At 45.2% G+C, this 14487-nt stretch overlaps 1 protein-coding gene across 1 annotated transcript in view; it reads left to right on the top strand.

Annotated features, from left to right (window-relative positions):
• The window catches only part of LOC129706733 (uncharacterized), a 228101-nt gene that overhangs the window by 192865 nt on the left and 20749 nt on the right, over positions 1-14487 (top strand). Inside the window, exons 64-70 of the mRNA XM_055651166.1 lie at positions 1191-1395; positions 2417-2604; positions 4128-4225; positions 4944-5128; positions 7976-8178; positions 9402-9564; positions 13524-13633. Of these exons, the coding sequence (XP_055507141.1) occupies positions 1191-1395; positions 2417-2604; positions 4128-4225; positions 4944-5128; positions 7976-8178; positions 9402-9564; positions 13524-13633 (1152 nt within the window). The remainder of the gene's footprint in view (positions 1-1190; positions 1396-2416; positions 2605-4127; positions 4226-4943; positions 5129-7975; positions 8179-9401; positions 9565-13523; positions 13634-14487) is intronic.

The raw sequence follows: 14487 nt of genomic DNA, 5'->3' as shown, positions 1-14487 counted from the left end.
TCACTTTTAGAGGGTTTCGAGTACTCAAGTTTAGAAAAATGAGGAGGGACCTTATTGAAACTTACTGAATAGTTAAAGGCCTGGCTAGAGTGGATGCGGAGAGGGAGTTTCTACCAGTGGGAGGGTCGAGGACCAGAGGGCACAGCGTCAGAATAAAAGGATGAACCTTTAGAAAGGAGATGAGGAGGAATTTCTTTAGTCAGCGGGTGGAATTCATTGCCGCAGACAGCAGTGGAGGCCAAGTCATTGGGTATTTTTTAAGTGGAGATTTAACAGGTTCTTGATTAGTAAAGGGCCTGTCCCGCTTGGCGATTTTTTTCGGCGATTGTTGGCATAATTTACTGACGTATCAGGTCACCAAAAAATTTGGGCCGTGACATGGCATGATGACATATTTACGGGGTCACAACATTTTTGTGTCACAACATTTTTTTTGTCGCCGCTAGATTTTGAAATGTTCAAAAAATTTTGGCGACACTGATATGACGGCGGCAGTCGCCGAAAAAATCACCAGGTGGGACAGGTCCTTAAGGGTGTCAAAGGTTTTGGCGGGAAGGCAGGAGAATGAGGTGAAGCTGGAAAGATAGATCAATATAACACATAAAAATAATATAACACATTCATTTGTAGGGTACAAGTTGAATAAATTTTGGAAGGGCTTTTCAAAAGAATAGAACCCAAAACGGAATTTATATTTGGAATAATAGGGAAGGCAGGAGAATGGGTAAGCTGGAAAGAAATTGATAGATCAACCCAACTGATTGAATGGCGGAAATAGACTCGATGGGCCGAAAGGCCTAATTCTGCTCCTGTGACTTATGATGTTAATTGGGTAAAGAAATTGATACTTAAATTTTGGAAAAATACTTATGAAAAATGATCACTTCCATGCATATAGATCGCTCCGAATACAGATTTGAAAAATTCTTTTTAATTTCTTGCACACTTTCCAGGATGCTGACCTCCTGTTTTATTTTTTTAACACACTTCACGTTTTTTTCTACTGCTACCAACTCTCTCATAACATAAAAACTAGAATAGAATGGATTACGGTACCTAAAATTAGGTTCCACTGTACTGTTTTGTGCAAGAACCATGGTGGAAGGAGTAGACTCGAGGGCCGAATGGCTTTCGCTCCTGTGACCACTTCCATGCATATAGACGCTGAGGTGGGATTTTATTTTGCACAGTTTCAGAATGCTGACCTCCTGTATGAAACGTGTGGTTGGATGTTAAAACTCTCTCAGAAAACAGCAGACCTTGTCAAGAATGGTGGAAGATCAGTTCGCCAGATGTGGAAGCTGAGCAGATTGAGACAACTGCTGCTCCATGTTGTTCCATTATACCTTGCAAAGATTCAAGAAACAATACAACAGGTACAAGGAGAACTCAAAAGTAAGTGGAGATTATAAATCTTTGCATCAAAACAGTGTGCCTGGTTATAGTAGGATTAGGTTTATTATTGTCACATGGCACGGTGGCGCAGCGGTAGAGTTACTGCCTTACAGCGTCAGAGACCCGGGTTCGATCCTGACTACGGGAGTTGTCTGCGCGGAGTTTGTACGTTCCGGTTTCCTCCCACACTCCAATGATGTGCAGGTTTGTGGGTTAATTGGCTTCAGTAAAATTACAAATAGACCCCAGTGTGTAGGATAGTGCTAGTGTACGGGATGATCGCTGGTCGGTGAGAACTCGGTGGGCCAAAGGGCCTCTTTCCGCGCTGTATCGCTAAAGTCCAAAAGTAAAGTCTTCTGAGGGACAGTGAAAAGCTTTGTTCTGCAAGCTCTCCAATTCATGTCAGAGGATACTATACATAAATACAATCAATCCAAACTCAAGTACAATAGGCAGAGCAAAGGGGGAGATACAGAGTACAGAATATAGTTCTCAGCATTGTAGCGCACCAGTTCCAGAGATAAAGTCCAATGTCTGCAATGGGGTAAAGGTGAATCAGACAGGACTCTAGCTTATGGAATGACTGTTCAGACGCCTGATAACATATGGAAATAAGTTGTTCCTGAGTGGTGGCGTGTGTTATCACATTAGAAATGCCATATGGCAGTACAACTAGGTCTACCTAATTTCCACTAAACTATGGGCACAATTCACTTGCCCACTGCTTCATTGCTCTCGGTTCAGCTAACTTGTCTCGCAAACAGATTGCAACTAAGAAGCCTTCTAAGAATCGAGTAAGCAAAAGACACCAAGTGCTGGAGTAACTCAGCAGGCCAGGCAGATCTCCGGAGAACGTGGATAAGGGTCAGTGTTAGGGCCCTTCTTCAGACTGGAGAAGGGAACCTGACCTGAAACGTCAACTATTATAAATGTGGAATAGAAAGTTAGAGTGGAATTGGTAACACTTGTAAAATATAATCTTGTGCAGACATATTAACAGCTGAGGCAATTTGACTTCCAGAGCCCATAGCTACGCTAAAGGAGGCTTATCACGAAGTGACGCTGAAGGAACTAGACCAACAATGGAAGCAGAAAACGGAGGAATATCTGGAGAAAATTCAGTCTTTTGTCCCCACGGTGGTTAAGGATGCTTGGCTGCTGGATAAACTCCAAGGAGCACTTCATATTTCCAAGAAAGCATTTGATTTGGTAAGTGGAATACATGTTGTGTGTGTGTGTGTCACCTAGATTTTTAAGTAGAGAATAGCGTGCTTCTCAGCAAAGGAGTCAAGTGTCTGAAAAAGAGTCACGACCCGAAACATCGCCTATTCCTTTTCTCCAGAGATGCTGACTGACCCGCTGAGTTACTCCAGCTTTTTGTGTCAATCTTCGGTAAACCAGCATCTGCAGTTCTTTCCTACTCAAACACACATGCGTGCACACACGCGCGCACACACACACAGACGCACAGACACGCACACACACACACACACACACACACACACACACACACACACAGACGCACACACACGCACACACGCACACACACACACACACACACACACACACAGACGCACACTGACACGCACACTGACACGCACACTGACACGCACACTGACACGCACACTGACACACACACACACACACACACACACACACACACACACACACACACACAAAACCACACACACAACCACACACACACACATTCCTATACCTTGTTAATGGTTGCAAAAGTCATGATCAGTGCTGTAAGTTTTAAATAGAGAGACGCTCTGTGCCATTTTCCATTTTCCTTGCAAGATAAATAATTTGACTGCATCAATATTGCTCCATTTACATTATCACCCAAAAGCAAAGGTCTGTCGTTGACCTGGATAGACGTATGAAAATAAGCCACTGCAGTAACCGGTTGGAGCCAAAGATGATGACTCCTGCCCCAGAGGCATGCGTGCAAATTCCAACACGATTGGCACAAATTACTGCCATTTTTTCCGCGTAAATAAATGAAGCGTTTAGTAGAGGAAATTCTCTCGGGGTCACTGAAACGCCAATCCTAGGACAGTCCCAGCAGTCAGGCAGAAATGTGGCACCACACCCCTCAGAAAAAAGAGCATTGGAATCAGTCCAAGTAAACAATAGACTTTCAGCAGCACTTTGCATTCGCTAGCATTTGCCATTCGCTTTGCATTCGGTTTACATAACAGTGAAACAGATGTGAAGAATTTAGTTTAGATTCAGTTTACTGTCACGAGTGCCGCGAGGTACAGTGAAAAGCTTTTGTTGCGTGCTAACCAGTCGGCAGGAAGACCAAACATTATTCCAATCGAGCCATGCATAGTAGACACATAGTTCCCGATGTTTGGGAAGTACAGAACAGGGCGTCACAGTTTAAGGATAAGGGGGAAATCTTTTAGGACCGAGATGAGAAAAACATTTTTCACACTGAAAGTGGTGAATCTCTGGAATTCTCTGCCACAGAATGTAGTTGAGGCCACAGGCCATTGGCTATATTTAAGAGGGAGTTAGATGTGGCCCTTGTGGCTAAAGGGATCAGGGGGTATGGAGAGAAGGCAGGTACAGGATACTGAGTTGGATGATCAGCCATGATCATATTGAATGGCGGTGCAGGCTCGAAGGGCCGAATGGCCTACTCCTGCACCATTTTTACCATTGTCCACCGGAGCTGACATAGTCCACCGATGGTAACAACTTTTTTCGCACCCATACAGGCCACAAACCAAACGGTGAAGTGGGCAGAGGCAAAAATCACCAAAGCTACAAGCAGGATCCAAAAACCACTTGCAAACCTCTACAAACACTCGTCAGAGTAAGTGCCAAGGCATTAAATGCCACCTCTTCATATTTCAAGGCAATAAAATGTGTTCTCCTAGCGTTGTTGTGCGTCTGTTGTATGGAATATGATCTTGAATCTTGTATTGAATCTTGAATCTTGTTTGCAGCAAGTAAGAATTTAATTGTTCTATCTTGAACATATGACAATAAGACACCCTTGACTTGAAGTATTTTAGGCCTTTTGGATAGTGGAAATTATATAAAATAAAGACAGGGTGGCCAGGGTGGCGCAGTGGTAGAGTTGTTGCCTTACAGCGCCGAAGCTTCAGGTTCAATCCCGACTACGGGCGCTGTCTGTACAGAGTTTGTACGTTCTTGCCGTGACCACCTGGGTTTTCTCCGAGATCTCCGCTTTCCTCCCACACTCCAGAGACGTACAGGTTTGTAGGTTAATTGGCTTGGTGTATGCGCTAATTGTCCCTTGTGTGTGTAGTGTAGGATAGAGTTAGTGTGTGGTGATCGCAGGTCGGTGCGCACTTGTTGGGCTGAAGGGCCTGTTTCCACACTGTATCTCTAAACTAAACTGAACAAGCATTTTCTTTCCATTTAACAGCCATTTAATAATATCATTTGAGAAGCTCAGTTTTCGACTAGCATTTATCTCTGTGTTTCCGATATACGTTTGATTTTGTAAACTCAGCTATTTACTGGCACTCCTTCACTCGTTCGTGTACAATGGGTGTGTTTTACAGACATTGCTCTGTCACAGTGAATGTGCCTTTGTGGCCATTGGGAAAACAATTGCTTGATGTGGCTAATATTACCAACTACCTTGTGGAAACCAAGCTGATCAAGGGACTCAGGAGCCTGTACAACATAAACCTGGTAGCCGAATATTACAGACTTAAACGCAGGGTTATGGACACCCCATTCGAACGTAAGTTTTTACTCATGTAAACGGTATCAGATGGAGGATTTGAAATAACTTGCCTCGTAAACCACTCTGAGAATTTATCAAATGCGTTTCTGTTATGAATTATTTTGTCGAAAAAGATGGATTGGTTTTGACGTATCCGTTAGCAATGCTGGTGGAAAGCAAGTGTAGATGATTTGCGGATACCAATACTCTTCTTCCTGCCTCTCATAGAAACATAGAAACATAGAAACATAGAAATTAGGTGCAGGAGTAGGCCATTCAGCCCTTCGAGCCTGCACCGCCATTCAATATGATCATGGCTGATCATCCAACTAAGTATCCCGTACCTGCCTTCTCTCCATACCCTCTGATCCCCTTGGCCACAAGGGCCACATCTAACTCCCTCTTAAATATAGCCAATGAACTGGCCTCAACTACCCTCTGTGGCAGAGAGTTCCAGAGATTCACCACTCTCTGTGTGAAAAAAGTTCTCCTCATCTCGGTTTTAAAGGATTTCCCCCTTTATCCTTAAGCTGTGACCCCTTGTCCTGGACTTCCCCCACATCGGGAACAATCTTCCTGCATCTAGCCTGTCCAACCCCTTAAGAATTTTGTAAGTTTCTATAAGATCCCCTCTCAATCTCCTAAATTCTAGAGAGTATAAACCAAGTCTATCCAGTCTTTCTTCATAAGACAGTCCTGACATCCCAGGAATCAGTCTGGTGAACCTTCTCATAACCGACCATTTCCATTTCAAATGGTTCTCACGTATTTATTTTACAAAAACACAAATGGTGGTATGGGTTCAGGACTTACCTGGACTTTTAACCTTGTCTGCATGTCCGTAGCAACGGCTGCGGAGGGTTGAGGTCCCGACCACGGGGGAAAATGGAGGAGGACTGGCCAATTTTTGTGCCTTCCACCACAGTGATGAATGCTGTGGTGGATGTTTGCGTTAAGTTTTTGTGTGTGTTTTTGTGTGTTCTTTGTCATTGTACCGCTGCTGGCAAATTCATTTCACTTGCACTTTATGTGCAATGTGACAAATAAAACTGATTGATTGATTGATTGATGGTGGCGCAGCGGTAGAGCTACTGCCTTACAACGCCAGCGACAAGGGTTCGATCCTGACTTGGGGTGCTTGTCTGTACAGAGTTTGTACGTCCTCACCGTGACCTGCGTGGGTTTTCTCCGAGATCTCCGGTTTCCTCCCACACTCCAGAGGTTTGTAGGTTAATTGGCTTGGTATGAGTGTAAAATTGTCCCTAGTGTGTGCTGGGTAGTGTTGATGCATGGGGGATCACTGGTTGGCACGGACTCAGTGGGCCGAAGGGCTTGTTTCCACGCTGTATCTCTAAACTAGACTAAACAAATGATATGAATTCACCATGCACTGAAACTTCTGTCTCAATTAACTAAGCTAATAATGGTGGAAAGACACAAATGGCCTAAAGGATGACTAACAATTTCCACTGACCTTGTGCTGATGTTAAGAGCAATGAGAAATAGCAGCACAATTATTTGTTCTCCAGTTTAAGATAAAAATTGAAAACTAGTGGGAAAATTGAGAAAGTCGGATAACAGAAATATCATGAAGGGGCCAAAGGGCTTATTTCTATGGAATGCCTTCCAACGCCAAAGACCTGGGTTCGATCCTGACTATGTGTTACAGGTGCTGTCTGTACATAATTTGTCCCATCTCCCCATGAACGCATGGGTTTTCTCCGGGTGCTCCGGTTTCCTCCCACATTCCTCCAAAGATGTACAGGTGTGTAGGTTAATTGGCTTTGGTAAAATTGTAAATTGTCGCTCGTATGTGTCGGATAGTGCAAGTGTTTGTGGATCGTTGGTCTGCGCGGACTCTGCCTGTTTCCATGCTGTATCATTAAACTACAGCATGGAATAGTTAAGTTAAACATAAAAGTTATAACAGAAATCTAACGTGGGTAGGTTCAACTGGTGATGAGACAGTTTTGGACTAAAAACCAAGAACACCTTCTTCACTCCAGGAGGAATCAACGTTGCGGTTACACTTTTGGGGAGTAGTGGATTCTTTGAACAAGTTCCAGCAGACCTACAGAGGGCGGTGGAGGCCATTTCTCTGGATACCTTCAAGAGAGAGCTAGATAGGGCTCTTACAGAGAACGGAGTCAGGGGATATTGGATAGGCATATGGATGAGAAGGGAATGGAGGGTTATGGTATGAGTGCAGGCAGGTGGGACTAAGGGAAAAAAGTTGTTCGGCACGGACTTGTAGGGCCGAGATGGCCTGTTTCCGTGCTGTAATTGTTATATGGTTATATGATATTGAGCGAAGGCAGGAACGGAGTACTGATTGGGGATGATCAGCCATGATCACATTGAATGGCGGTGCTGGCTCGAAGGGCCGAATGGCCTACTCCTGCACCTATTGTCCATTGTCTATTGTCCACTGTCCTTTCAAGGTGGACCACTGAGTTCAACCGATTTTATTTTGCCATCCGCATTGATAATTGTCTCATGGTTCTCACTAAAAATCTTCTCCTGTCTGGTTCAGGGCATCACAATCACCCCGTCCTGGTTTACAGTTTTACGTAAGTGATGCACCACATGCTCAGTAATTTATTATTCTGAAGCATTTATAACGCCGGGCTGGAATGATAAACAGAACCATTAAAATCCAGTCTCCGCTTGCTTTCAAACCCATCTTGGCAAGAGACTTCATTCCACGACACCAGAGGGGAAAGATGTTCTGCACTTCTCCAAAATCATCTGTTTCTAATTTAGCCCATAAAAAACGAGTAAAGTTAAACATTGACATGCCGCATAAAATCTTGAAACTCTTCCCCCCCCCCCCCCCCCCCCCCCACCCCCCCACATGTTTCGTAGATCAAGCTCTCCTCGTTGGAAGCAAACATTACGTGACCTTCGACGGGAAGATGTACGATTTCGCCAGCAAGTGCGGTTTCCTTTTAGCGAAGGACTTCCAGGGGTACTCGTTCACCGTGTTGCTGAACCACGAGAAGGACGGCAGGAACTCGCTTCGCGTCGAAATGAATCAGACCGCCGTTGATATTTACCCGGGGCTCAAGGTGAAATTTACGCACGCTTGCAATATCCACATCACACCCACATCAACATAAAAACCCTTTCTTAAGAAACAACTTGAAAGAAAATGCTCATTGACAAATAGTTCCTGTTAAAACTTTCCTTTCTCTCCTTAAACCGCATGTCCTCTGGTTCTTCATTCCCTTATGAGCCTGTCCCACATAGGCGACTTTTTAGGCCCCTGCAGGAGACTATGCAGTCACCACATGTTCACGGGTGGTTGCCGGGTGGTTGCCTTCACGGTCGTGAGGAGTTCCCGCATTGTGAGAACTAGTTGTGGCCTCATTATGGTCACCGCAAAGTTTTCAACATGTTGAAAAATGAGCGGCGACCAGAATGAAATCACCGTGGAGAGTAGCGAGAATTCCCGTGCCGTAGGTGGGTCGCCAGGAGGTCGAAGGTTCTTGTAGGTTGTATCCGGTGCTGACCGGTGAATTTCATTGGCTCATTGGGGGAAAAATAACGTAAGCAGTAGTTTTCAGAACCAAGGATAACCGACCGGTAATGTTAAATTTCCGCCGAGCTTCACAGCCGTGTATCTCTGGCTTCTTAAAGGTTGTCTCGACTCCTTCTCCCCCTTCTCTACCGTCCCCCTTTAAAAGGACTTACCGTACACTGTCCTTTAGCCATCTTAATTACAGCGGCAACATTCCTGTTCATCGCGGTGAGTGTCTGTATCACCTTGTGCTCCCCCCGCTTGCCCTGTCCCCCGCCTGCATAACGGGCTGGTGAAGGAAGCTGTGTGTGTGTGTGTGTGTGTGTGTGTGTGTGTGTGTGTGTGTGTGTGTGTGTGTGTGTGTGTGTGTGTGTGTGTGTGTGTGTGTGTGTGTGTGTGTGTGTGTGTGTGTGTGTGTGTGTGTGTGTGTGACAGTGTGTGTGTTGTGTGTTGCAGGTGTGTGTGTGTGTGTGTGTGTTGACAGTGTGTGTGAAAAATCTCTGACAGTCGGACACGCCCATAACTGTGCAAAAGACCCTGTGCATCTACTCTATCTATGCCCCCATCTCCCCCCCCCCCCCCCCCCCCCCCCCCCCCCCATGATCAAGTGTTGCTGCAGGTTTCAATCTCCTCTGCTGTAACATTTTACACACACTGGTTATCTTCTTTAGAGCTTTACCATTTACAGATTATTGAGTCTATTAAAAAGAAACACAAGAATTGGGATTTTGCGATAAGGAGTGGGATTACAAGACTAGTTGTTTCCCACAGGTTGAAGAGAATTGCAAAGCCAGTGATCTGCCTCTGCTGAAGAATGGAGTGACAGTCAAAAGGGATCTTAATGAAGTCAAGGTTTCAGATCAGAATGGAGTTACAGTATCGTGTGACATGCAACATGACTTCTGCAGCCTCACTCTTCCCGGATGGTACCACGGTTAGTGTTTGGAATATTAATGGTTAAACGTTTTAACTGTTGTGGACTGTGCTCACTGTAATACAAGTGTGTTCTATCCTGTTGAAAGAGAGTGGAACCTTTATAAATGTTCTGTGTGTGTGGTTAGTCTCAGTAGTGAATTGTAAAACAAAGGGCCTGTTTCCACGCTGTACAGATAGATGCTCCCCAATTTACAATACTTCGACTTACGGTATTTCGACTTTACGCTGGTGCAAAGGCTGGGCAACGGCAGCGAGCCATGCGTTACTTCCGGCCACGTGATCAAATTGTATTAAATACGATATTTTCGATTTACGATGGGTCTATCAGAACGTAACCCCATCGTAGGTCGAGGAGCAGCTGTATCTTTAAGCTAAACTGAAACTAAACACTTCTGTGTTTTACTCGTCCATTTGAGATGATCATAACTTACCTTTCTTTTTTAAGCTACGTTTTGAATCATCTGCATGAATGCCGTATGATGATTGTTTAAAAGAATAGCAGGAGGTGGAATTGAATCGTACAAAAATTCTGACAGGGCTGGGCAGACTGAGAGGGAAGAGAATGCTTACGTCAGCTGGGGAGGTCTAGTGTAGGTCGGAGTCGCAGATTCCAGTTACAGGGCAGGAGAAGTAGCACATAGGATACAACCTCAGAAACTGGGAATTGCAGATGCTGGTTAACAAGTAAAGACAAAGTGCTGGAGTAACAGAAGGCCAATCAGCATCCCTGGAGAACATGGTAGGTGATATTTTGGGTCGAGACCCTCTTCCACCTATCCATGTTCTTCAGAGATGTTGCCTGACCCGCTGAGTTACTTCAACATTGTGTGTCTTTCTTTGCTGATGTTTCAGGTCAGGTCCCTTATTCAGACTGATTGTGGGGGGTGGGGGAGGGTGGGGAGGAGAAAGCTGGAAGAGAGATGGGACAGGACAAAGTCTAGAAGATAATAGGTGGATACAGGATGGAAACAAAATGGAATTAATTGCACCAGAAGGCAGTGGAGGCCGTCAATGGATATTTCTAAGGCAGAGATAGACAGATTGATTCTTGATGAGTATGGCTGTTGGGTTATGGGGAGAAGGTAGGAGATTAGATTAGATTAGATTCCTTTATTTGAAATTTCGTTGCCTGCAGTCATTCATATAATAATAAACAACAAAACACACAATAAACACAAATTAACATCCACTACAGTGAGTTCACCAGGCACCTCCTCACTGTGATGGAGGCAAAAGTCACTGTCTCTTCCCCTCCTTATTCTCCCTCTGCGCTGGGGCAATCCAGGCCTCATGGATGTTGTTACCCCACCGGGCGATGGTAAGTCAGTCTTGCGGCTCAACCGAGCTCCGCGAACGGGGGTTAGGAGGGAGAGATAGATCAGCCATCATTGAATGGTGGAGTAAAATTGATGGGCCGAATGGCCTAATTCTACTCCTACAACTTATGGGGAAAAATTCAAGAAAGAGGTGAGAATTGTGAAGCTAGAGGAAGGATTGTTGGTGGAAGGGGAGGGGGGGAAATAGGTGCAAGTCCAGGTGTGGCTCAGGAGGGGTAGAAGGGAGAGGGATGTGGGCCAGTGAAGGGGGTGAGAAAGCCAATCTTCTTCACTCAGCCAGTGAGAAGTACCAGTGGAATTCTCTGACATAGAGAACCTTTAGCAGCAAAGTCACTGAATATATTTAAGGAGATTAATAAATGTCATCTTGTGCATCCTGGCATGGTTTTTTACTTGATAACGCCACTGTGAATTGCCACGCCGAAGGTGCTAAATGAATACGGTTTGTTGTTATAATGTCTGAGTTATGATCGAGTAGAGTTTAATTTCTGAAAGTCTTTGGGGAAAATAAAATGTGCGATTGCTTTTGATACATGTTTTGTTGCAAAAATCCAATCACTCTCAGTGTGTGGTAGGGATTAACATTCTGCAATGAAACGTTGCGGCAACATTGTGACGCTCATGAGCCAAATGTTCAGATTGATTTAATCGGAGCAAGTAGCAAATTGAAAGAGCAAAAGTGAAAAGAACAAAACCACTAAACCACTACGGAGGGAATTTGGCCGTCAGCGTCTCCACAATCCCAGGATGACAGGCTCGATTTACACAAAAGTGTGATATGATCCAGCTTTAGCTGTTAGTTAGATGATCCTGTGCCCACGGTCTGTGCATTGCATCCAAAGACATATGGCATCCTCACAGCTTGTGCTTTACAGTAGTGCTGTGAGACTTTCCAAAATGTTTGGTTCATAATGGAATAAATAATTCAAATTCGATTATCTCTGCAATGTTTTATTATAGAATTGTAGACCAAAAAGCTGAACCATAAAAATGAGGATCAGGAGAAGGCCATTTGGCCCTTCAAGCCTATCATGCCATGCAATGGCTGGTCTGCTATTTCAATACTTTATTCCCATTCTCTCATCATATAAGGCAGGAGCAGATTTGGGTACATTCAGCCCATTGAGTCTGCTCTACCATTCATTCGATCATGGCTGATCTACTTATCCATCTCAACCCCCTTCTCCATGTAATCTTTGACACCCTACAAGCCCCGTCCCACTGTACGAGGTAATTCAAGAGTTCTCCCGAGTTTGCCCTGATACAAACTTGGAGATTTACGGTAATGGCCGTTCGTAAGTACACGTTGAAAAATCTTCACGGGTCTTCCCGAGCTTACCGCGTTTCCCGAATACCCGCCGTTAGCAGTACGAGCCGCTAAGAGACGTCCCCGAGCTCCGATGTACCCGCTACGTACGTTCTACGTGCTTCCACGAGTTTGATTTTTTTTTTAAAACTCGGGAGAGATCTTGAATGAACTCGTACAGTGGGACAGGGCTTTTACCAACCACGGACCTGTCACTCTCTGTTTTAAAAATACTCTATGACTTGGCCTCCACTATCATCCGTTGCAATGAATTCTACAGATTAATCACCCTCTGGCTAAAGAAATTCCTCTTCATCTCCATTCTAAAGGTACGTCCATTTATTCTGAGGCTGTGCCCACTGGTCCGTGACTCTCTCACTATTGCAAACATCCTCTTCATCCACTCTCTATCTAGGCCCTTTGCACCCAGCAATCTATTTGTTTCCTTCTTAAATATATTCAGTGACATTCAAATCACCCATGGTAATGAATATCACAGGTTTATTACCCATGTATTTCTCAACCACTGGGCCTTATAACATTACACTGTGACTCTACCCCAGCAAGAGGAAATTTCCTCCCTATATGCAGTTTGTCTCGTCCTGGCAGAGCTTTGTAATGCCCCTGTCCCACTTAGGAAACCTGAACGGAAACCTCAATTCGACTGTAGGTAGACTTGCACACACACGCCTACACACCCACACCTGAACAAGAGTCACACGCAAAGTGCTGGAGCAACTCAGCAGGTCGGGCAGCATCTGTGGGGGGGGAGATGTAATGGGCTTCACTTCAGGCTGGGACCTTTCTGCGGACTGATAGAGTCAGACTGCAGACCATCAGCCCGATGCAAGCCAGACCCGAAACGTCGCCCGCCCATCTCCCTCCACGGATGCTGCCTGACTTGCCGAGTTCCTCCGGCACTTTTTGATCTGTTCAAGATTCCAGCTCCTACAGCTCCTCGTGTCTACACCTGAACAAGATTCTGGAAAGGATTACTCATGCCAGAAGAGTTTCACACTCTCAAAAAGCACCCCCCCCCCCCCCCCCCCTCCCCCCCCCCCAAAAAGTCTTTGGGGAGACACAACTAGAGAAGTAAATAACAACTGAAGGCTTCAGGCTGAAAAAGTGGCCAAGTCCCTCTTAATATATGAGGCCTCCTTAAAATGACACAATCAACGCTATAACAATTATAAAATGCACCTTTTTTAAAATATTGTGGTTCTTTTTAATAATCTGGCACCATCGTGCCATGAATTGTAATCATAGTTGAAGAAACATGCTAGTTCTGATGCACATGCTCACTTGTGTTCACAGGTAGATCAGCCGGTCTGTTTGGAACAAATGATAATGAAGTTGGAAATGAGTTCACTCTACCCAACCACTCACAGGCAGAGAATGTGCAGGAGTTTGCGGAGGAATGGCAGGTAAAGTACTGACTGCAGCGCACCAACAGTAAGGTAGACTGAAAATGCTGGAGTAACTCAGTCTGATGTAGGGTCTCGACCCGAAACATCACCTATTCCTTCTATCCAGGGATGCCGCCCATCCCGCTGAGTTACTCCAGCATTTTGGGCCTCCCTTCAATTTAAACCAGCATCTGCAGTTCCTTCATTCAGGGTTGCAGTCAGGATGGACACAAAGTGCTGGAGTAACTCAGTGGGACAGGCAGCATGTTCAGAATTTCCTACATCGGACCGAGTCTGCTGAGGAGCTGCAGCCGTGTGTGGGAGAGAGGAACTGCAGATGCTTGTTTACCAAACAAAAAAAGGATACAAAGTGCTGGAGTAACTCAGCAGGTCAGGCAGCATCTCTGGAGAAAGGGAATTGGTGATGTTTCGGGTCAAGACCCTTCTTCAGACTGAAGCTACAATCACTGTGCGTCTCAAATAATAAAAATTGGAACTCTTCTCGAGCACAGCCACAACCATTGCCGGTCTTGTTATATTAATGAACGTGATGTGTTTGGGTGCTTATTGTCAAAGTACTGCAAGTAGTGTAACTACCTCACAGCCGCAGTGGCCCAGAATCGATCTTGACCTCGGGCACTGTCTGTGTGGAGTGTGTACAGGGTGGGGGGGAGATTAATGGGAGTCCAGGTGAGGCCCAGGGGTGGGGAAGGTTTAGTGGAGATATGCGGGGCATTTTACACAGAGTGGTGGGGGCCTTGAACTCGCTGCTAGGGGTGGTGGTGGAGGCAGATATGATAGTGACATTTAAGAGGCGTTTAGATTGACACATGGAAGTGCAGGGTATAGGTGGATGTGCATCATGAACAGGC

The sequence above is a fragment of the Leucoraja erinacea genome, chromosome 20, assembly GCF_028641065.1.
Source record: "Leucoraja erinacea ecotype New England chromosome 20, Leri_hhj_1, whole genome shotgun sequence".
In the NCBI taxonomy this organism is placed as follows: domain Eukaryota; kingdom Metazoa; phylum Chordata; class Chondrichthyes; order Rajiformes; family Rajidae; genus Leucoraja; species Leucoraja erinaceus.
This window is presented reverse-complemented; position numbering and strand designations above follow the sequence as displayed.